The sequence below is a fragment of the Tachysurus vachellii genome, chromosome 1 (genome assembly GCF_030014155.1).
Source record: "Tachysurus vachellii isolate PV-2020 chromosome 1, HZAU_Pvac_v1, whole genome shotgun sequence".
In the NCBI taxonomy this organism is placed as follows: domain Eukaryota; kingdom Metazoa; phylum Chordata; class Actinopteri; order Siluriformes; family Bagridae; genus Tachysurus; species Tachysurus vachellii.
The window spans coordinates 38,519,987-38,544,816 of record NC_083460.1 but is presented as its reverse complement, the minus strand read 5'-3'; the positions used below and the strand labels follow the sequence as shown (position 1 = coordinate 38,544,816).

The following is a 24,830-nucleotide window of genomic DNA, read 5'->3' as shown; positions in this document are numbered from 1 at the left end:
ATAAAAAAAATCTTTGATGTGTTAATGTTCTTCTTCTGTGTGAGGATCAAAAGACGTTAATTATGTTGTAGTTCCTGAATAATTCATTGTAGTTACAGAATAAAATACTTAAGACAACAACAGAATAATAAGCAAGGAGTTTAAGGAGTTAAATGTATTACTGCTTCCTTTTCACAGCTGCATTTTCCTACACTTGTGTCTCTGCTTGATGTTAATTGCTGAATAACAAAAATAGTTTATGGCACAATTAGTAAAAACTGTTCACAGCATATGACAGGTTCTCCTACCCATGCTATTCTGGGCTTATAACTCAAGTGGATTTATTATAGTAACAACAGCAAGTCTAGAACTTTATTTCAAATCAGCTGCAAATGAATGGACTTGTAAGACAGTGATATGGAATATGTGGGAATTGTGCAAGCTGTTAGACTCTCAGAAACATTCAGCAGAACCGAATTTATATTACAACTCTAGTTGCTCAATATTTCATAGTAGTTACCAAATAATATGCTGAATAACTGCACAATAACCTGAGAGGTTAATCCACCATGACAGTATGTGGTGTTATAATTGAGATGTATTAAATTTTAGTGTAAGTTCCTGAAATATTAATGGGATAATTTAATCATGTGGCTGTTTAAAATGTGTAAAAGTACCAAATCACTTGCTCACCTCCTCATATCTTACATCAGAATATTTGATCTTGAGATTTTGCATGAAACAAAACACAAAGGAGTTATTATAATTTTCCAATAACAGTTGGTCCTGAAGCATTTCTTTGCTTTACACCATAGCAATTTGCAACCACTATTTTCATTTTTAATTTATTAATGAACGACTCATTTCTTTTTAATCATTCACAGTTACATTTAATATTGTGTAACATTCTCTTGGTAAGTTTGTTTCTGTTATCACCTTGTTTTATCTTTTTGTCTTAAAATTTTAACTAAAAAAACTAAAAACTAAAAACTAAAAATTTGATTTTATTTGTATAGCCCTTTTAACAATGGACATTGTCTCAAAGCAGCTTTACAGAACATAAGAAATAGAGTGCAAACAGTTTATTATACAAAGGTTCAAGATTCTTTCAGCTCCTCCCTTCTGGCAGGCGCTACAAAACTTTACTTACTAAAACTGCCAGACACAGTGTTTTTATTTAGCACAGTGGCTAGACTAACAAAAAACCAAAAATCTGAACACACAATTCCATCACAGTTCAGTAGTGACGATTTTATGAGATTCTTCACTGATAAAATCGAAAGTATCAGGAATAAAATAGGTGACGCTCAACATATGAGAGCAACTAGCATCCCGGTCTCACCTAAGGTTCTAAACACACAACTACATTGCTTTACAAGTACAGGTCAGGAAGAGTTAGTTAAACTTATTACTACAGCTAAATCAACAACTTGTTCACTAGACCCCATTCCAACTAAACTACTGAAAGAAGTGTTATATAAAGCCGGTGAGCCTCTTCTTAATATTATTAACTCCTCGTTATCTTTAGGTCACGTCCCTAAATCCTTCAAGTTGGCAGTTATTAGGCCACTCATTAAGAAACCTAATTTAGATCCTAATGGACTTTCAAATTACAGACCGATTTCACACCTCCCGTTTATGTCTAAAATACTAGAAAAGGTTGTGTCTGTTCAACTGAGCTCCTTCTTACAGGAGAACAATATCCTCGAAGAGTTTCAGTCAGGTTTCAGGCCCCATCATAGCACAGAAACTGTACTTGTTAAAGTTACAAATGACTTGTTCTTAGCTTCGGACAAAGACTGTATGTCACTATTAGTTCTACTTGACCTTAGTGCTGCATTCGACACTATAGATCACAACATTCTCCTAGATCGCTTACAAAATTACACAGGTATTCATGGACAGGCTTTAAGTTGGTTTAGATCCTACCTGTCTGATCGATACCATTTTGTAGAATTAAATGGTGAATCCTCCAGTTTATTACCAGTTAATTATGGGGTCCCTCAAGGATCAGTTCTAGGACCTCTGCTTTTCTCGATATACATGCTTCCATTAGGGAACATTATTAGAAGACATGGGATTAGCTTCCATTGCTATGCTGACGACACACAGTTATACATCTCATCAAAACCAGATGAAATAACTAAATTGTCGAAATTAACTCAATGCCTTAGAGAGATAAAAGACTGGATGAGCTGTAACTTTCTGTTGTTAAACTCTGATAAGACAGAAACACTACTTATAGGCCCAAAAACTAGTACACAGAAACTCTCACAACTTAATTTCCAATTAGAGGGATGTACTGTTACTAGTAGCTCGACAGTGAAAGACCTGGGTGTTATATTAGACAGTAACTTGTCTTTTGAAAATCACGTCACCCAAACCACAAAAACAGCCTTCTTCCACCTTAGAAATATTGCCAAGCTGAGAAACATCCTGTCTGTATCTGATGCTGAGAAGCTAGTTCATGCTTTCATGACCTCTAGACTGGACTATTGTAAATCATTACTAGGTGGTTGTCCTGCATCTTTAATAAATAGGCTACAGTTAGTCCAAAATGCAGCGGGCAGAGTTCTCACTAGGACAAGAAAGTATGACCATATAACCCCAATTTTATCATCTCTACACTGGCTACCTGTTAAGTTTAGAATTGATTACAAACTGCTGCTACTTACGTACAAGGCTCTTAATGGTTTAGCTCCCATGTATCTAACTAGTCTTCGAACACGTTACAATCCTTCACGCTCTCTGAGATCACAAAACTCAGGACTCCTGGTAGTCCCCAGAATATCTAAGTCTACTAAAGGTGGTAGAGCGTTCTCTTATTTAGCTCCCAAACTTTGGAATAGTCTTCCTGATAGTGTTCGGGGCTCAGACACACTTTCACAGTTTAAATGTAGATTGAAAACTCATCTCTTTAGTCAGCCGTACACATAATACATCCCATAAATATTGTGCACTATCACACTAGACTTGCACATTCTTATGAACAGCAGATATGTTAATCCCTCTGCACTGCTCTTCTCTTCTCTTTTTCTACCCATGCTGAGACACCCATGCTATGATCGTCTTCCGTGCGTTGAAATTTTTGGACCTCCACTGAGACAAGGCTGACTCTGTGAGAACCCTGAGACATCTACAGATTTACCGGCTCCAGTTGGACTCTGTGATACTTGTATATTTGTAACCACACCATCTAGAGTCACCCATATGAGGATGGGTTCCCCTTGAGTCTGGTTCCTCTCAAGGTTTCTTCCTTTACCAATCTAAGGGAGTTTTTCCTTGCCACTGTTGCCTGAGCCTCCTCAGACTTGCTCATTGGGGACAAATACACATACACACATACATACATACATACACACTGTGAACTGTATATATCTTGAATTTTTATTATATTAATTCTTTATACTTCTCCTTATGTTTATCTTTTGTTCTATGTTTATGTTCTGTAAAGCTGCTTTGTGACAATGTCCATTGTAAAAAGCGCTATACAAATAAACTTGAATTTAATTGAATTGAATAATATTACTCAATATACAGTATGTACTGTACATAACTGATCGTTCATATTCTTTATTCATATTTAATACTCATTCTGTCTATATTGTATCTCATCGTCTGCATTGTTTTCTTGTATAGTTTGTATATTATAATGTTATTTATGTCTGTAATTTTGAGAGTCACAAACGGCTGGAACCAAATTCCTTGTGTTTGTCAACACACTTGGCTAGTAAATCTGATTCTGATTCTGATATCAGACTTATATTTAAGTGTGTTTGTATTTATCCCTAATGATCAAGCCTGAGGTGATAGAGGTGACTGTGGGGAGGAAAAACTCCCTTAGATGGAAGAGGTAGAAACCTTGAGAGGAACCAGATGCAAAAGGAAACCTCATCCTCATTTGGATGTCACTGAAGAGTGTGATAATAAACCTGTTATAAACACCGGAGAGTGTTATTATAAATAATGTCCTTTCCACAATCAGATACAGTCTGATAATTAATTGTGTATTGATTAGGAGGATGAATCCAGATGATGTAGAGTCCACCATACAAGCCCCTATGAATTATCTGTTTGTAAGGAACAGGACTTATTGTGAATCCATGCACAGAGGGTTTAATAACAACAGCCCAAGAATAATATTGAAGCAGGTCAAACACAGGAACAGCAAAAATGCTAGACAAAGGGCAGATCAGAAGATTATTCAAACAACGAAAGGCAAGGCTAAAGATTATGAGATCACAGTAATAGCCGTTTAGTGGTCAGCACGTTCGCCTCACACCTCCAGGGTTGGGGGTTCGATTCCCGACTCCGCCTTGTGTGTGTGGAGTTTGCATGTTCTCCCTGTGCCTCGGGGGTTTCCTCCGGGTACTCCGTTTTCCTCCCCCGGTCCAAAGACATGCATGGTAGGTTGATTGGCATCTTTGGAAAATTGTCCGTAGTGTGTGATTGCGGGAGTGAATGAGAGTGTATGTGTGCCCTTGATGCCTGATGACGCCTGAGATAGGCACAGGCTCCCCGTGACCCGAGGTAGTTCGGATAAGCGGTAGAAAATGAGTGAGAGTGAGTAATAGCCGTTACAAGAGAGTATTGGCAAGACTTTACAGTGAATACGAGTGCAAGCATTAAAAGTATTGACTCATATTACTATACTGGTTATTGCAGTATGTACAATACAGAATATGCAGTACAGACATGTACAGATTGCAGTACATGCTGTCATTACATCAGCATCTTTCACACACTGTACAGGACACAGAAACCTTAGTGGATTGAAAATAAGACATGTCCTGTTGCTGAGAAGGGTTTCAGGCTTAGGAAAGAAATTGTATGTGTTTGAAGTTGCTGTTTTATTTAATCCACTGAGCTGAGAATGGAAAATGGAGTGTTTAGGTTGTTAAGGGATGAGTTAGGTTTTGTTGATCTGTTTTTCTGTCTGTATCCAATTGTCTATAGCTCTATCGCTTTCTAAAGCAGTTAAATCTCTGGGTTGTTAATCAGAGTATCTGGGTTCAAGCCACAGCACTGCCAAGTGGTGCTTTATCATGGCTGACCCTTGTGATGTTTCAGCTTTATTTACACCAACGATCTTTAGCAACCCATTTGATGTCAGTCTATTACTATATTACTATAGTCCAAAATCAGATCGTACTGTATGAACTGCTTTAACTACTGTATTGGATTTTAAAAACTAGATTTGCAAAGTTCGTCGCGACAAACTTTGATGTTGGCTTTGATGAGGCAAGTATTCGCAAAGGGGACATAAGGGTCAGTGTTACAGTGTTAGGCAAGTGGACAGAAAGATGGACATGAGCATGTGACGTCATCTGAATACTCCTGAGGAAGTTCCCCTCATTGGGCTGAGTGTTTTGATATATCACATGCCCATGTTGTGCAAAAATTTTTATTTTCACGTGACGTCATGTGACATCATTAGAATACCCGTGAGGAAGTTCCCCTCATTGTTCTGAGTGTCACATGTCCATGTTGTAAAAATGTTTTTGATTTTGCATATTTTGGGGGCGGGGCTGCGGGACAACCGGAAGGCCAGTCGGTACACCAATTTTAAAGTTTGTTCAGAGTATCACCCTTAAATTAGCTGGCCGAGTTTGGTGTAGATAGTTCGGAAGCTTGCCAAGTTATAAACCTCCAAAATTTATAATGGGAGTCTATGGGAAAAAAGGCCAATTTGAGACCCGGTACCGGAAGTACCGGTACTCGGATCACTTAAAAAAGTAATAGCAACAAACTTCAGACCAGGGTCTACAACATATCCAAATTTGGTGCATGTGGCTTGAAAGCCCTAGGCCACATTAAATTTTATAAACTTTTGTCTAAGCTTAAATAGGAAAACAGAATGTTGGCTTCTACAAAGCCAACATAATAATGGTTGTATAATGCAAAAAAAAGATTGAACAGCTGCTCTTAATTTTCTGTTATCTCAATCATTCATTGGAACTTTAAAGAATGGATATTTCTGCTGCTTTTGCCAAAACCGGGAATGCATGTGTTTGCTATAATAACATAGCGAATCAAGGAAGTCATTGCTCATTACAGGACAATCAATACGGGTATGTGTTTGCAATCAAGCCAATCATAGGATCTAATTTAGGGTTTAAATGATGTCGCCATGACATAAAGACCCTGTAACTGAAATCATTAGTCACCTTTGGTTCTGCGAAACCAAAACAATCAGACATGTCCATCACAATCAGTGCATTGGAAATCTTTTTGAAATTTGCATTCTAGCAGATAATTTCCCAAATGCAGCATGTGGTTTAAGGCTTTTTATGTAGCTTCATGTTTTTGTCCAGTTAGGACCTTTGCTTAATGGTTTTTATCAAAGAAACGGCCAGATAATTTATCCTCATCCCACTTTCACACACAAAGTACAACTACTGTATATTGTTCATAAACTCTCGTCTAATGCTATCTGTATTCAAAGCCCGCTTATACAAAGATCATCATATTAAACGTAGGCCTTCAGACAAATCACAGACAATTCACCAGCAATGTCAATGTCACTTTAATATTTGAAACTGGGCCAGAATTGTACCCTTATTCTTAACTTAAAATGACCAAAGTGAAAAAAAAGTGTGTCAAGACAGCAGAACGGGCAAATGGTTCCTTAAAGTAAATTGAAGGGTAAAACTGCGATCTAAAAATAGTGAATGACTTGAAACACATGGGGATTTTTTCACCTTCTGTTTGAGGTGAATAGGAGAAAAGAAAATAAAAGCAATAAAACTGTCTCCTTTGTCCCTACAGTGAGAAGATTAAAATTTTCTAAATGCTCCACCAGTCTTTATTAGAAATTTCCAGTTGATTATTTTGAACCCTGAACCTCAAAATAGAGTCCATCTATCCATCCACCCATTCATCTATCTATCCATCTATCCATCTATCAATTTCCTATACTGTTTATCCTATACAGGGTCACAGGAGACATGTGACACAAAGGTGGAAACATTTACAAATACCTTATTTGGCAGATGCATTATCCAGAGCAATGTACACAAATGCTTTTAAGTCTCTATCAATGAATACTTTAACGCTGGTTTACTAGGTTACAGACTTTACCAAGGTGGAAACACCCTGGACAATCACACATACAGTAAAGACAATTTAGAGATGCCAATCTCTAAAGCCTATAACACAAGTCTATTAAACTGGGGGAGGAAGACTGAGATACCGTGAAGAAACCCCAGAAGCACAGAGAGACCATGCAAACTCCACACACCCGGAGCAGAGGTGAGGAACTGAGCCACCAAGCCCAGAGAAACAAAGCAAATTTGCTAACCACTGAGCCATCGGGCACTTCCCATCTCAAAATGCAACCTTTTATTTTCTGTAAAAAAAAAAAAGTTAAAAAAAAATGTAGATGAATTATCATATACACTCGCCGGCCACTTTATTAGGTACACCTGTCCAACTGCTCGTTAATGCAAATTTCTAATCAGTCAATCACATGGCAGCAACTCAATACATTTAGGCATGTAGACATGGTCAAGACGATCTGCTGCAGTTCAAAACGAGTGTCAGAATGGGGAAGAAAGGTGATTTAAGTGACTTTGAACGTGGCATGGTTGTTGGTGCCAGACGGGCTGGTCTGAGTATTTCAGAAACTGCTGATCTACTGGGATTTTCACACACAACCATCTCTAGGGTTTACAGAGAATGGTCCGAAAAAGAGAAAATATCCAGTGAGCGGCAGTTCTGTGGGTGCAAATGCCTTGTTGATGCCAGAGGTCAGAGGAGAATGGCCAGACTGGTTTGAGCTGATAGAAAGGCAACAGTAACTCAAATAACCACTCGTTACTCGTTACTTAGCATCTCTGAACACACAACACTTCGAACCTTGAGGCGGATGGGCTTCAGCAGCAGAAGACCACACCGGTACTAGTAAGGTGTACCTAATAAATTGGACGGTGAGTGTATAATATATCAATTCTATACCAGTAATATTGGAGAATAAGTCCATTTCACTCCCACTATATTTAAAAAATTTCTGATAGATGATTTCTGTCAGAAATTCACACTTTTCATTAGTTAGGAGGAGTTTTGTGTTTGTTAAATGTAATTCATAGTAGTAATATTTTCTGTTTTTGTTTGGACAGTAAAACATGTAGACTAGAACGTATGTGTTGAACTTTTGTACTTATACAATATTTTTAAATGGTTTCCATTCAAATGGTTTCTCTCAGTCATGAACAAAATATGTGTGGTTATATAACAATGAAAAATGTTTGAGAGATGTCTCGAAGAATGAATTTACACACTTTATTGCTGCCGCATGATTGGCTGCTTGGATAACTGCACGAATAAACAGGTGTATAGGTGTATTTAATAATCTCCTAGATTAAATGTAGATTAAGGACATATCTCTTTAGCCAGACATACACATAATACATCCTGTAACCGTGTGCGCCAGTACATCTGATCAAATGCACAATATCATGTAGTGCTGTTTAATATTATGAACAGCAGCTACATTAATTCCTCTCCACTTGCTTCTCTTTTTCTACCCATTCTGAGGCATCCAGAGACTACATGTAGTACATGTAACTACATGTAGTCTTGGATAACAACCTCCTATTCAATACACAATTGTTGGACTGTATATGACTCTAGAAAAGACATTATTCATAATAACACAGTCTGGTGTTTATAATAATTTATATTTTGAGGATGTGCTTCCCTTTTGAGTCTGGTTCCTCTCAAGGTTTCCTCCTCTTCCATCTAAGGGACAATGCTGCCGTCTGCTGGTGTAAATACTGCAAAAGCTGCAGATTTGCCTCGTTACAAAAGCCTTTACTAGAACTCCTGACCATCTCAGATAAACCTATACAATAATCAGTGTATTAAAGCACATATTTCCAAATCTGCTACAGTATCTCAGAATAACCTGCCTCATTTAGTCCATTCACTCCCTTATGTCCTGATGAATCCCTGAACAGGTTTTCCTTAACAATGTTAACTCCTCTTTGTGCTGATTCATACAGTATGATATCCAAATTAGATTCTGTAATAAAACCATTTGTAAACGTTCCTACAATACAGATGCTACATATTTTCTTGTGAAATAACACATATTTTAAAGACATCATTACTGAGGGGCAGTGGTAGCTCAAGTGGTTAATGTTTAAGCCCTGGGACTACGAAACTGCCACTGTGGGGCCTGTGAGCAAGGCCATCAACCCTCTTTGCTCCAGGAGCATCTTGCTGCATCATAGCTGACACTGTGCTCCAACCCCAACCTCCGAAGCGAGGTTGTGCAAAGAAAGGCGGTCCAGTGGCAGGATCCTGTGCTCTCATTGGCATGACCTGGGTTTGGTTCCTGGGTACTATACCAGCCACCGAAGAGCTCTCAGTGCTGCTTCTGAGATCTGATGTGGTGACCCCAAATAGAAAGGAGCTGGGAAAAAAATATATCACTTTCATGTCAAACCTTTTTCTGACTTGTTGAATTATTTGGCATATATTCTGTATTACATGGGACTAAGTCAAGCAAGGATTAAAGCATGACATGATGCTATTGTAAAATAACCAACAGGGTGGTGTGATGTGCTATGACCTTCATTTTTTTTTAGAAATGTATACATTCTAATGTATATATAATGAGCAAGCCAGAGCTGGATGAAACATTGAGAAACATCCTTGTCTGGGTGACACTGAATGGTTTTATAAATCATTTCCCTTCTATAACTGTGTACTATATGGTCAAAAAGCTTTAACATGAAGTCAATTTCAACAAAATCAACTGTTCACTAATGTAGTGCAACATTTTTGGTATCAACTGCATTGCAACGCTGTCTTCATGGTCTCTAAGTGGTAACATCCAAAGCAATCCTCTGTACATCCAGACTGTCCATGTGGGCCATCAGCAGCAAGCGACGAGACTACAACCAGAAGTAGGGCATCAGGATCATTACTGAGTTTAATTTTTCATTTGTTTTATAACAGCTACAGACACTCGCTCTCTCATACAGACAACCCCATACACACACACACACACACACACTCTAAAAAACCAAATGTCCTTGTTCTTGGTACATCTTGAGAAACCATAAAACACAACATCCTCGACCTGAAACTTTCCTCTGATGCCAAACCTGCCAAATCAAGTCACAGGTTTAGTCATGAAGTATTTATTGTCATTTCAACTATGAAGATTTCAGCAGAAAAACGAATTAGTGTTGGGTCTGTGGTGAACTTGGGTCTGTGGTTGCTTAATTCCACAATACTACAAACTGTTGTAAAAAGGACATTATTTACATTTACATTTTTCCAGTGTCCAGTGTCACCCAAGTGAGGATGAGGTTCCCTTCTGAGTCTGGTTCCTCTCAAGGTTTCTTCCTCGTATCATCTCAGGGAGTTTTTTCTTGCCACTGTCACCTCAGGCTTGATCATTAGGGAAAACTGTTAGAGATATTTAAAGGTTTTAAACCTTTTTTTTCCCCGTTTCCATACTTACGTAAAGCTACTATACAAATAAATTGAATTTAAATGACCTCAGGATGGGTACAAAGTGCTGACTTTGCACTTCAGCACAGCACTTCACCTTATCAATAAATCAATTGCAAATAACAAGACACTTTAATTCTGTTCATTATTAGATTTGATTATATGACACATCTACCAAAACCATTTGTAAGCTGTTATTCTAGGCTCACCGGCAGCACTACTGTCCGAGTTGCTGTTATAGAAAAATAATCAACACCTTTTGACCAATTATACTCCAACATCGCTGTAAATAATGAAGGCTAGTATCAGGATTATTCTTCAACAGAAGCAATCTCAAGAAACAATGCAGCATGCGGGTCTTGAACACATGACATTAGCAGGCATCTACATGGATGCACAATGTGTGTTTCTTGTGTATGTGTGTATCCGTTGTTCCCACACACAGCAGCAGGGCAGCAGGATAAGGAGTGGGAGGGGGGATGCGAGCGAGGCGGCATCACATAGTGAGACTCTCCTTATCTCTAAGCGTGTCTAACATAACTGAGTCTCATCCAATTAAAGGTTGCTGTATGGGATCTTTTCTAGCACCTTTATAACATAACTGTGAAAACGCTGTTACAGGAAATGAATCAAAAAGCAGGTGCTGCCACACAGGCCAACACAAAGCAGAGTCTCTGACTGTTTCCATACTGAAGTTTTCAATAACATATAAATAAAACCTTTAATACTGCAGCGATTTGCCAACAATGACGATTTTATTTGTTTATGACTCATTTATCATCACACTGTATTTTTGCATTATTTTTCGGTTTACAGTTACATTTTATCTTGGGGATTTCTGGCCAAAAACTTGCCTGAGCACTGACACTGGAAACTCCTTATATATTATATTATAATTTATACTTAAATTATGTAGATCAAGCTCCATATACGCAAGTCCCTGTGAAGGTTCCATAGTAGTTATTGTAACGTCATGGTAGTGCCAAATGATGGCAGGACTACAGTAACCACCAGTGTCCGCATGTCACACGATCTAGTCACACGTTCCTCACCTGTGTCTTGTTAGAACCATTATTTAAGTTCTAGTATTTCTCTGTCTCAGTTATAATCTTGTTTTTGTTAGCTGTTTATATATTTGCCATATTCTTATTCCTGAATCTGTATTTCTTGCCTCCGTTCGTATCCATAGTTCCATTTGTTTTTTTGTTGTTATTATTTGTTTACACGATAAATGACCTGAACTTACGGATAACGTATCGAAACATTAACATTAACACGCTACACTCAGGGTTGCGGTTAAGCAAAATGATCCAACAGCAATCAGATTTAAGAATTCTGTGCTCTAATATCTTTGAAATATATCACTTGGATTCCTGATCAGGTCTAATCTACATTCTGAAAAGCAGTTTGCAAAGTGGGACAAATCTAGTGTGTTCCTCACAAAAACAGCACGGCTCAAATCCTTCTTTCTGCAGGCACATTCTTGTGCTCTTGCTATGCTGAGCACTAATACAAAATTCCCCCCTCAAAAGCAAATGCAAGTATTTTTTGTAGGAGGGAGCAGTCCGTTGTTGGCAAGCTCTTTAGGCAATATATGACCGTAAGATGAAGTCACAAACATTGCGACAAGAGTTGACTCCCACTCATCCCCTAACACAGACAGTGCTTTATGTGAAGAAGTACCAGCTGGTGCCACGGTCCCTTCTAGTCCTCCATACTTATTTGTCTTCATCACATATTGGGACATGGAAAGGAAATATAAGCTAAAATCCCTGAACACAGCCGTCAGCTGCATTCTAGCGTTCCTTCTTCATAAATTCTGCCTTGCTGAAAAAAGTAAGTACGGCTTATTTTTGAGTTTGTTCGAGTCAGCTGTTGACGTGTTTGACTTGGACTGTATAATGCTTATTGGTTTACATATTGGTTTGGTGTATTTGAATAAATAATAAATGGCTGTATCTGGGTTCTAACTGATGTCTTATTGAACTGGATGTTAAAAACATGTCAGGCTGTAGAAAATGTACTAAACTGACTGTTCAGTAATTCAGAAATGCAACACGATCTTGTGTACTGATGCTCATACTGTAAATGTTCAAATCTAATTCTGAACTAATTCTGTTGTGTTGTTTATTTTCGTTGTTTACTCATAGGCCGGGTTGTGGTTCATTAAACACGATGATATTTGCCTTCTCTCTTCAGTTTGTTCAGTTCCCTCAGAGCCTGTGACTATTAAAGAGAACAACACAATCGATGCCGTTGTTGTCCGTATTAACACATCAACAAAGAACGTCACACTGACTCTCACCGAGAATCCAGACAATGCTTTTGACCTGAGGGGCTTGGATCTGATCCTGAAAAAACGCCTGGATTTTGAAGTATGGTTCCTTTGGTTCGTCTTTTCAAAATGTGACTCTAACTATCCTTTCCTCTTATTGACCAGTGACACAGCAACACATTGAGTTTGAATTCTGCATGTCTGAACTTACACCCACAATTACGATAAAGGTCACAGCTCCCAGAACATTTCTCGAAATCTTTCCACCCTTTCGAACCTTCCACCACCTCAGATATAAGATCTTGAAAAATAAAATATCTTGAGCTACTCTAAATAAATTAACAGCAAACTTGAAGAGGTTTTGACGAACGCCTGTGACATCAATATGTTAATTTCCTTTTTCAGACTCTGTTAAATCCTGAGGAGCTCACGGTTCAAATCCGCTGTAATAAAACAGGATCCAAAAGTGTAAGTGTCTCACATGGTGCTTCATTTCTCACACTTACAACAGAATTAATTCTTTGTTAATCAATTTAGCACAAGGAACAGCTTGAATTTCTATTTCGGGGTTTGTTCTATTTGCAGCATTTTTTTTTCTCCCAAAAGCTGTCTTGGAGTATATCTGACCTTATTTATTTGTTTAAATCCACAGATTACTTTGACGGTGCTTGTTCAAGTCAAAAACATTAATGACAACCCTCCTTTGTTTGCCCAGAGTAAATACACTCTAGATGTTAATGAGGTGAGAACTTTTTGTGCCTCTCTAAAGCTACTGAGAACTTTTCCATTTATATTAAAGTTAGTGTGATGTCATTACTTATAGGAACATAGAGCATTAATGTCCTGCAAAATATCTATGCATGAGCTCAGGAATTTTCATTTTATCCTCATTCACAGCTCACACCTGTTAACACCAGCGTGGCCCAGATCGAAGCAAAAGATGATGATTCAGGAGTTTTATATTACGCTTTGGAACCAGCTCTGGTAGGCAGTTAACTAGGTTATCTTGTATTATTGTCTTTCTCTGATCTTAATGCAGGAATGATTTATGAATCCTGTCTCTTTTTGCAGAACCCATATTTCAGACTGGAAAATATGTACAAGCCAAATATTCTCGTCAACAAGACCTTGGATTACGAAGTCGTCCAGCAGGTGACACTGACCTTATATGTGCAGGTATGCAAGGACAGAAGAGTTTGAAGACCTGATTAAGCATGGATTATTAATAGCAAGGAAATCATTTTCTTTATTAAATTATACATTAGGGGGCATGGTGGCTTAGTGGTTAGCACGTTCGCCTCACACCTCCAGAGTTGGGGGTTTGATTCCCGCCTCCGCCTTGTGTGTGTGGAGTTCGGACAAGCGGTAGAAAATGAATGAAAAAATTAATTATACATTATACTTCTGGCTTAAAGTAGACATTCTGAAAAATGAGTTGCTACATATTTTTCTAGTATATGTTATTTATATAAAATATATATATATATATATATATATATATATATATATATATATATATTTATATATATATATATATAAAGTTATTTATATCTATATACTTCTATGTATATGAAATATTTACATACTTATTTATAACTCAATACATAATTTACAATAATCGACTTATTTATAACTATAACCTTGACTGCAATTGTGTTTTATTTGTTATTTATTTATTTTGTATTAATGTTTACATTATTTTAATTCAAATATCAAATTGCATGTGTATTACACTGTAAGGACTGCTTTAATTTCACTGTACTCAGTATAGTGACAATAACAGAATCTTGAATCTTGGTGAGTAAAATGGTAGAGGGCTCTGGGTTGTGGCTTGGCAGGTTAAGGTTCAAGCTGCCACTGTTGGGGCTCTTGAGTATCATGGCTGTCCCTGTGCTCTGACCCTAACCTCCAAAGTTGGGATATGTGAAGAAAGAATTTCACAATGCTGTATATGTATATATGACAAAAACAAAGCCTTCTATTTTCTGTACTCCACTGCTGACATGCTAATACACTTACAATTAGAAAACCTAACTGGTCTTTTTTTTTTTTTTACAGGATACTCCACCATTGTCACCATTGCCAGGCCAAATCACCTACACAGCCACCACGACGATTGTAATCAACATAAAAGACATTGACAACCGTCCACCCTGGTTCCAGCCATGCACGAGAATAACTATTGGTACTGCCAAAATATGCCTGAGTGTTGGGTATAAGGGTAGAGTCACCTTAACAGAAAAACAGGTAAAGGATTTATCCTTCAAATCCTCCTCTCCTTTGAAGAAAAAGAACGTCAACAGACTTTGTAGTAGAAAAAGTAGTTGGAACAAAATGTTTTGTTGTAATCATCAGGCAGCATTGCAATGGAAATATAAAGCAAAGTAGTAATAATAATAATATAAAGGAAAAGAATGTGGGGTGAATATTCCAACCATGAGGATCAAATTGCCAGACATAGGACTTAACATACACTATATAACCATTAAAGGACTTCTTGATAAAATTATATATATATATATATATATATATATATATATATATATATATATATACATATACACACACACACATATACATACATATATATATAAATATATATTTATTTATTTATATATATATGTATGTATGTGTGTGTGTATATGTATATATATATATATATATATATATATACACGCACATACATACATATATATATATATATAAATATATATTTATTTATTTATTTATTTATTTTAACTTCATCCTAAGGGTGTACAAACTTTTACATCAAACTCTAAGATTGAAACCTGACAAAACTTTTAGGCATGCTTTTGATATACTTTATACGATCACCTTATAGAAATGTTTACAATGTGTTGTGTCTCATAACATATTGTAAAAATGTTATACTACGGCCTTTGGTTCTGATTGGCCAGAATTAAATGCTATTATAATGTGAATCACAATTGTATGAATGTACAAGTTCTAAAGCTTTGTCATTTCTATAGTAACAACTCATTTCTTTGGATTTAAATAACAGATGAACCGAGTACACTAAGACTAGTCGTTTAAAAGCATGTAGGTATTGAACAAAGAAAAATGTTTGTGGATTTGATTCAATTTTCTGTCATTTATTTGAGTCTCCAGTGGTCACGAGCAGTACGTTTTCTGCCATAGGAATGTCTGCGGTTTAGTTCTTTATTATGATCATCCATATTCCTCATTCACCTTTTCACAAAATTATTTTTCTAACATTTTGTGTTTCCAAACTGCATCTAAAATAATTTAATATAATAAACCTTTAGGAAGGACCGCTGCAGTTACAACCTGGGCCGATTTATGCAAGAGATGGAGACAAAAGCAGAAATGAAGAGATTAGCTATAAAATTGTTAGAGGTAAAACATTTTTGGTAATTTCCTCTTTATCTATCTATCTATCTATCTATCTATCTATCTATCTATCTATCTATCTATCTATCTATCTATCTATCTATCTATCTATCTATCGGCTATTTACAAGAAAGTTTATATGGATCTATCTGTAGAAGGATAGATAGATCCAGATTAACTTTCTTGTAGGTTACCAGTGTACGAAATAATTCTTTCCTACTCTCTTGTTGTTTTTTTTTGTAGGAAATGAAGACAACATATTTAAAATAGATGAAGGCACAGGAAACATAACCATGCTAAAGCCAGCGGATATTGCAGGCCCAGTATTTCTCACAGTTTTGGTAAATTGCCATTATTATTACTATTAATTATTATTTGCAAAATAATACAATTTGTGTTCACTAATTGAAATTGCGATTTGGTAAAAAACTTCTCATCGATAAATAAGAATTTTTCCATTTTCCAACTCTTGAAGTGTGAGTTCAATGTGTGAAGATATTTCTCAATCTAAATTGAATTTGGGTTGTAAAGTGAAACTTAGACCATAAATGCCTATGTTTTTTTCTGATAGGTGTAAAAGAAAGCTAGTTTATTAGCAGTTAACTAACCAGCTGTTGGTACCTTCAGTATGATTCTCTACTGCTATGACATGAAGTTAGCAATATTTTATGGTTTCATCCCTGTTGTAGCGTGTTTTATTATTTTAGAGTTGAAGTTTACTGTCTCTAATAATTTCTCTTTTTATACTTTGCAAGAATGTTTTATTGTACATTTAAGTTTTATTGTTATATTTTGTAAAGCACTTTGTGATTTTATCTGTGAAAGGTGCTATATAAATAAACTTTACTTACTTACTTACTACTTACAATATTATTAAGTGAAGCTGTAGCTTACTGCACTGATATATCAACAGTCATTGAATTTGGTGTAAACTGGTCTCTTCTTTGCACTTGGAATGAATCTAATTTCTCCAATGTTACTAAATTGTAGTAACATTGAAATAGGTAGATGAACACTCAGTACGCTCTGAGTTCATGCTATGAGAACATTATTGCTTGCACATATAAACTAGCCGATGATTAAGGCTAGTTTAACAATTAGCTAGTTAGCATGAAGCAGTTAATCATCTGTCAAAGACTAAAACTTAGCAGATAGTGACTTTTGGAATAAGCTGTTTATCCATCTATCCATCCATGCATCCATCCATCTTCCATGGATCCAGAACATATTCCTGCGAGCAAGACGGCAATGCACATCTCGGGTTACTTTGAGCAACATACTGTATACTGCACTACATTGTAATACAAGTGGTGTTTTTATCCAGGCTTCCCAGGTGTCAAACCGTGACCAGTACGCTGCCACTTCAGTCAACATCGAAGTGATGAAAAAGAGCAGGAACCCACCAAAATTCGAGAGGGAGCGATATGAGGCGTATGTTTACAGCAACTCAGGCCCTGAGAACATGGTGCTCAAGGACAGGACTTCTAATAAACCCTTCAGAGTCAGAGCCAGGGATGATGACTTTGCCAGTGTATGTTCTAATGTATTGTTATTATCAATGTAGAGCATTATAAATGGTATATGTGGACTTACAGTATATTATGTGAATTGAATGTGTTTGCACGGACAGGGAATAAATCCTGACATAAGATATGAAGTACAGTACAGCAGTTATGTCAACGTTACCACAGACGGATTTGTGCTTCTGAAGAAATCTGTGCGGACCGAATCTTTTGCTTTACAAGTAAGTACACAATCTTCTGCAAACATTTTCTTTCTCATATACAGGACTATTATTCAGTAAATAATACTGTATGTATTTTGTTGCTTGCAGGTTCGAGCTGTTGATGTGTCAACTGGTGAGTCGGGGACGGCGGCTCTCTCTGTGATCGTCCTACCACGTGAGTGCTTTCTCTATGGCTGCTATGATTTCAATAACTGTCTTTCATAGCTCTCATTGCTGTTTCATGGATTTTAATGCCCCTCCGTTCTTCTTCACAGCCGTAGGTGTCCGGTCGCCCTCAGAGGGATACCGTGCCGGAGATATGGCCTTGCTGGGCTTCATAATGGCCGCCTTGCTGGTTCTCTCCCTCATCGTGATTGGCTATCTCATCTCACGTCTGAAGAAAAGGAACCCAGACACGCTCAAGTTATCAGAGGTCAGCATCTTCTCATCATCGCTGTGTGAGTTCAGCTCTGAATGATCATATTCTAGAGGCATCAAAGTGGCAAATAAAATAAATGCAGCATTGTATTATGTGTTTAGATGTAGTTGTAATAGGAAAAAAGTGGCATTGATCTGACACCCAATTCAGTGTTTAGGTCCATGCTTGCAGCAAACTCAGCCTACTGACGGGTTAAGACCAAGAGACAGCATGCAGTTCACCAATGATGGCTTCATGAACGAAGCAGACATGGGAAGGTTGGCGATGAGGAGACCAGAAAAGAGAGACAGGAAGCAGGAATTGGTGTCAAAATGGAGAGTGAGAGTGACACCGCGTGAGAGGCAAGGACGCTGCGATTCCTGTGGCATGCGAGTCCACTCGAACCACGTGCACCGCAGCAGCCCAGCTCTCCACCCCAAAGCCCAAGGATCTAAAGATGAAGTCAGATCCATTCTGGCTAAAGAGAGAAGAAAGGACAAACAGAAGACGGTGTGGTTTAAAGAGAGCGAGGATTCCTCAGATATCGAAGTAGAGATCATTCCTGATGACATAGGGCTTAAACATAAAGAGGAAGAGGATGTCAAATCATCTTCTCTTGCTCTAAATGCCAGCGATATGGAACTGAGTGAGCTGACTATGATGAACATCCAGGACTTTGACAAGCAGAAGGAAAACGGTTCTGACCACCAAGAGCCACCAGAACCAAATAAAACAGGCCAGTGAGTGCTACGGGGGCTTCAAATCAGTGAACCAAATCCCTATAAGACTTAAATCAGTCTTTCCTGAGCTGATATCAGAATGTTTCCATGATTTAGGTGCCATTGATTTCCCAGTGATATTACATTTACAAATTTGAATGTAAATTAAAAATAAATAACCTTTATAAAAGCTTTAAAAAAATGTTTTAATATGTCCTAGCCAACACTTTTTTCATTTATTTGTGAATCCATTTAACGTCTTATGTCTGACAAATCAGCAAATTTTAGTTTCTTTACATTTCAGTTACATTCTGAACATCTTCCCTCCCTTTAAATATATTTGGAATTTTTCAGAAGTCACATGTTTCAGTTGGGTAAATACAAATTTCCTGGGGATCATGGAAAGAAGTGAAATACATTCTCTCGCTATTTTTGCTTTATTTCCAATTATATTGTGATACTGCCTCGATATTGAAAGTCGCTTTGAGAGCACAACATAAATTATTATATCATTATTAAAAATGATATTATAATATTATACTAATTATATTTTGAGAATCTGCTAATTTGAATCTGCTATGATACATGAAAATTCAACCCTGTTGATTGTTTAAGAGCAAAATGAGCCATTGACAGTCAAGAAATCTTGAAGTTGATCAGAGATCAGTTTTTAGTTTAAATTTTTTGGAATTCATTGTTGAAAAATGACAAAAAATTAAAGCACACATGGCACCACAATCATGGAATCACCAAAAACTCAAGCATTGCTTAATTATGATGAGGTGCATTGCCTTACAAACCCAATTCACTGGTGTCCTCACATGGTACAGTAGGGTACTGAAAATCTTTTATCTGTGATAAATATGCTGAAAAAAAAAATGGCCAATTTACATCTTGACTATGTATATTTTTTAAATGAGATACTAATGTGAACAACAAAAATCAACATTTCTATTTTGAATCATATTATAACTGCACTAAACATAACATTTGCACTAAGGACTAATTATGAATAATTATCCGGTAGCTTAATGCTTGGTGTTTTTTTTCTGTCCAGTCAGAATAATTTGTTCATTGCTGTGAATAACATTTTGTATACACGGATACAGATAAAGACTCTAAGAATATTTTATATAAATGTGAATCTGTTATCTTGGAAGTGCAAAAATGAAAAATAAAAAAGAAGAGAATGTGTTGTATCTTGACTTTTGTCACAGATCATGATGGTTGTTACAACCCTTTTGTTGTCTAGGGAACAAGGGTGCAACATTAAAACACTGAATGTGTACTGGAAAAATAATTGGAAACCATAAAGTCAACCTTGATGTCTTTTATTTTGGTGAACCATTACCAATTACCTCAAAACATATTGTGTACATAAATTTACAAACTATATACAGTCGATAACAAAACCCAAAAATAACTCTCAAAAGAACGGGGACAAGAGAAAAGAACAAGACCGTGCCAAATCAAAGAAAGAAACAAAACATAACCAAACTTACAAAACAGGAAACAAAACTTCTATTCTAACTCAACCATCACGATAACCCATCCATTAAACAAAAAGAAAAATCCTCTGCGTCCAAGACGCCCTAAATACACTACACTTACTAGAAACAAAAATACAAAGAGGGGCACGTGTCACTAACCTAGTGTACTAGACAGCAATCAATGGCTCAGTGTTGCACATGTATGTCACGTGACGTCCTACCTGGTCTTTGTTTCTTCCCCCGTTTAGTACTGTCATTTGATCAACCAGATAACAAACGGCAGGAAACACCAGAGAGACAAGACCAAAACTGAGCCACGAACCACTGACTCATCAAAGAACACCGACTTAACAAACAAATGAATGCAAGGATGGTACAGGGCAAAACAAGCACGCGAGTCAACGACCAAACAACCAATAAAACATGTGTGGCATGCCAGAGAGCTCCCGCCTCCTGAACAGGTGCGCCTTTTAATCAACAGTAGGGCGCCCTCATTGGTGAATCCGCGCGTTGTCGTCACGGTGATTGGCAGACACATATTGACCATGCAGGTAGTCGCATCACCTTGCCACAGAATGAACAAAGGGAAGAAAACAAAAACAAAATACCATTCCCGGAAACAATTAATAATATGCGTAACAATGGTAAAAACTATTTTTTTCTCTAAACACTCAGCAGATTAATATTTGTGTTAGAATCCTTACATCACTGTGTAGCGTTCTGCAGGGTTGTCCGGTTTCTTCACATCTCCCAATACCAAGCTTGCATGTGCTCCAGTGGCGCAATCGGTTAGCGCGCGGTACTTATACAGCAGTACAGGTGAAGCAATGCCGAGGTTGTGAGTTCAAACCTCACCTGGAGCATGAGTTTTAGGGCAGTGGTGACTCATGTAGTTAAGTCTCTGGGTTATTGATTTAGGTTCAAGCTAGTTTCTTAAACGATCCCAAAAATAATAACCATATTATATAACCTAATAAAAGAACGTTCAGGAAGAAGTAACAAAATTTTGATATCAAGATTCGGTTTCTGGAGGTTAAATAGTGCAGAATTTTTTTTAATGATTTTCAATTCAATTCAATTTTATTTGTATAACCATGGTAATAATGGATATCAAGTTAAGTCAAGAAACTTTTAATTGTCATTTCGACCATATATAGCTGACACAGTACATAGTGACAATTTCTCAAGGCAGTATAGTACAAAAAGTTAATTAAACAAAGGTTAATATTATACAAAAGTTCAAGATTAATATTAGACTTATATTTAAATGTGTTTGTAATTTTCTCTAATAAACAAGTCTGAGGTGACTGAGGTGACTGTGGTGAGGAAAAACTACCTTAGATGGAAGAGGAAGAAACCTTGAGAGGAACCAGACTCAAAAGGGAACCTCATCCTCATTTGGGTGACACGGGAGGGTGTGATTATAAACTGTTATAAACACCAGAGAGTGTTATTATGAATAATGTCCTTTCTACAGCATACACGAAAACACTCTACCACTTTTAGTAGACTTTGATATTATAAGAACTACCAGTTTTTGTGGTTGGGGTCAGAGCACAGGGACATGATACAGTTCCTCTGTCTGGAAATGGTTAAGGGCCTAACAGTGACAGCTTGGCAATGATAGGGCTTGAACCCCAATCAATATCCCAGAGCCTTAACAACCACTGCCCTAAAGGCTATGCTCCACAGGAGGCTCAAACTCACCACCCACTCATGGCTTCACCTGTACTGCTGTATAAGTACTGTATCCTAACCGATTGCGCCACTGGAGCGGTTACAGAAAGGTACCTCTATGAATTGCAGCTTTCAGAGATAATTCTCTATTAAAGTCAAATGACATGAAATTGAAGATCTAAATTCAATACAGTTTATGGTTATTCTAGTTTTATTGTGTTCCTTGACTGTATGTTTTTTGAAGCACACTGCGATTTTTTTTTTGGATAAGTATTTGACATAGCTGGGCGCTAACCGATTTCAGACATACAGTATGGAGGTGGAGAGAAGGAGCATCTTTATAAACAAAAAAGCATTCCAGACTGTCATACTGAGTAATCCAAATAGGTTTTCTCAGCCTTATACGACTTAAATAATCGTATATATACTACTACAAACATGATGGATAAAGTGTAGAGTACTTCAGTTTCTTCACATCTCCCAAAAACCTGCATCTTTGTGCTCCAGTGGCACAATCGGTTAGCGCGCGGTACTTATATGGCAGTAAAGATGAAGCAATGCCGAGGTTGTGAGTTCGAGCCTCACCTGGAGCATAGGTTTTAGGGCAGTGGTGACACAAACAGTTAAGGCTCTGGGTTTTTGATTGAAAGATTGGGGTTAAAGGCCTATCACTGCCAAGTTGCCACCGTTGAGCCCTTGAGCAAGGCACTTACACATCTCTGCTCCACAGGCTGGCCCTGTGCTCTGACCCCAACCTCCAAAGTTGGGATATGTGAAAAGAGTCTTTCACTCTACTGTAATGTATATGTGGCTTCAGAAAGGCTTCTTTTCTGTAGGTGGACTGGCTATGTTAATGAGTAGGTACAAATAACTGTGTGTGGTGTCTTGTTATGGACTGGCATCCAACACTTGTGTTTTTATCATTCCTATTTATCAGAATTCACCTTTGTTCTTTTATTCATTCAGGATTTAAGTTAAGGGCAGAACTACTACAAACATGATGGATAAAGTGTAGAGTACTTCAGTTTCTTCACATCTCCCAAAAACCTGCATCCTTGTGCTCCAGTGGCACAATCGGTTAGCGCGCGGTACTTATATGGCAGTAAAGGTGAAGCAATGCCGAGGTTGTGAGTTCAAGCCTCACCTGGAGCATAGGTTTTAGGGCAGTGGTGACACAAACAGTTAAGGCTCTGTGTTGTTGATTGAAAGATTGGGGTTAAAGGCCTATCACTCTTCACGCCCCTCAAGGTGTCATTGTCGCTGCCCACGTGAGCGTTGAAGTCCCCCAGTAGAAGAAGGTCGGGTACTCTACACTGCCATTTGGCCCATAAACGCAAATAACAGTGAGAGACCTATCCCCGACCAGAAGGCGCAGGGAAACGACCCTCTCGTTCACCGGGGTAAACTCCAACACATGGCGGTTGAGTTGGGGGGTTATGAGCAAGCCCACACCAGCCCGCCTCCTCTCACCGCGGGCAACTCCAGAGTAGTAGAGAGTCCAGCTTCTCTCAAGGAGTTGGGTTCCAGAGCCCAAGCTGTGCGTGGAGGTGAGCCCAACTATCTCTAGTCGGTATCTCTCAGCCTCCCGCACCAGCTCAGGCTCCTTCCCCCCCAGCGAGGTGACATTCCATGTCCCTAGAGCCAGATTCCGTGTCCGGGGATTGGGTTGCCGAGGCCCCCGCCTTCGACTGCCACCCAATCCACAATGCACCGGCCCCTTACGGTTCCTCCTGCAGGTGGTGGGGTAAGACCCGGCCACCAGGCGCTCGCATGCGAGCCCCAACCCTGGGCCTGGCTCCAGGGTGGGGCCCCGGTTGCGCCATACCCCGACGTCACTGACCTTGTTTTCGAATTCTTCATAAGGGGGTATTTGAAGTTAAGTCAAGTTAAGTCAAGAAACTTTTATTGTCATTTCGACCATATACAGCTGACACAGTACATAGTGACAATTTCTCAAGGCAGCTTTACAGAACATAATAAGTATAGTACAAAAAGTTAATTAAACAAAGATTAATATTATACAAAAGTTCAAGATTATTATTAGACTTATATTTAAATGTGTTTGTAATTATCTCTAATAAACAAGGCTGAGGTGACCGAAGAAGAGGAACCAGACTCAAAAGGGAACCTCATTCCCATTTGGGTGACACTGGAAGGTTTAAATATAAACTGTTATAAACATTGGAGAGTGTTATTATGAATAATATCCTTTCTAGAGTCTGATACAGTCAGACAGTTGTGTATTGATAAGCATGTTGTTGTTCTCAAAGACCACATGTAATCACAACCACAAATCTTCCATTTGAATGTATGAAATTATAAAGCAGAATCCAAATGGAGCTGGCACATCTCTAGATGCTTCACCACGTTGGCTTCTTCTCACTGAAGTTCTGAAAGTATTCATGGAGCGGAACACAACTGGAGCTGGAACAGGGGCGTAGCCATCATTTAAAAAGTGGGGGGGGGATGAAACGTCTACTGTTATCTGTTGTTTTTTTTTTTCAGTTAACCCTTGTGTAAATGACAGGTTTTATTTTTAATCATGATTTTTTTTAATCATGCTTTATATGATTTATATGATTTTTATGATTATATATGATTATAAAACAGAAAGAAAGAAATAGAACAGCTTGCCACTGGGACAGTACCCATAAAAGGACATCTTTGTACCTTATTTACATTTTTTACATTATCCATCATCCTTTGCACC

General features: G+C 37.8%; 1 protein-coding gene and 3 non-coding genes across 8 annotated transcripts; all 4 read left to right on the top strand.

Annotated features, from left to right (window-relative positions):
• The first annotated feature begins 12,080 nt into the window (after positions 1 to 12,080).
• Positions 12,081 to 20,133, top strand: cdhr5a (cadherin-related family member 5a). Of its 5 annotated transcripts, none has more exons than XM_060886835.1 (14): positions 12,081 to 12,279; positions 12,643 to 12,818; positions 13,124 to 13,186; positions 13,371 to 13,460; positions 13,616 to 13,702; positions 13,790 to 13,894; positions 14,777 to 14,965; positions 16,006 to 16,096; positions 16,334 to 16,431; positions 17,415 to 17,621; positions 17,721 to 17,834; positions 17,925 to 17,991; positions 18,092 to 18,249; positions 18,427 to 20,133. In XM_060886835.1, exons 1-14 carry the CDS (start codon positions 12,189 to 12,191, stop codon positions 18,976 to 18,978), a joined length of 2,088 nt encoding a protein of 695 aa, XP_060742818.1. In that variant the 5' UTR covers positions 12,081 to 12,188; the 3' UTR covers positions 18,979 to 20,133. The 5 variants fall into 5 exon arrangements, with proteins under 5 accessions (XP_060742818.1, XP_060742801.1, XP_060742834.1 ...); XM_060886818.1 differs by having other exon boundaries at positions 18,092 to 18,274; positions 18,413 to 20,133; XM_060886851.1 differs by having other exon boundaries at positions 18,092 to 18,274; positions 18,427 to 18,585.
• A 1,080-nt stretch (positions 20,134 to 21,213) lies between these two features.
• Positions 21,214 to 21,306, top strand: trnai-uau (transfer RNA isoleucine (anticodon UAU)). The gene is given in 2 exon segments: positions 21,214 to 21,251; positions 21,271 to 21,306. It is a non-coding gene; the product is annotated as a tRNA-Ile (tRNA).
• Positions 21,307 to 22,620: 1,314 nt separating this feature from the next.
• Positions 22,621 to 22,713, top strand: trnai-uau (transfer RNA isoleucine (anticodon UAU)). The gene is given in 2 exon segments: positions 22,621 to 22,658; positions 22,678 to 22,713. It is a non-coding gene; the product is annotated as a tRNA-Ile (tRNA).
• A 466-nt stretch (positions 22,714 to 23,179) lies between these two features.
• Positions 23,180 to 23,272, top strand: trnai-uau (transfer RNA isoleucine (anticodon UAU)). The gene is given in 2 exon segments: positions 23,180 to 23,217; positions 23,237 to 23,272. It is a non-coding gene; the product is annotated as a tRNA-Ile (tRNA).
• The last annotated feature ends 1,558 nt before the right edge of the window (positions 23,273 to 24,830 follow it).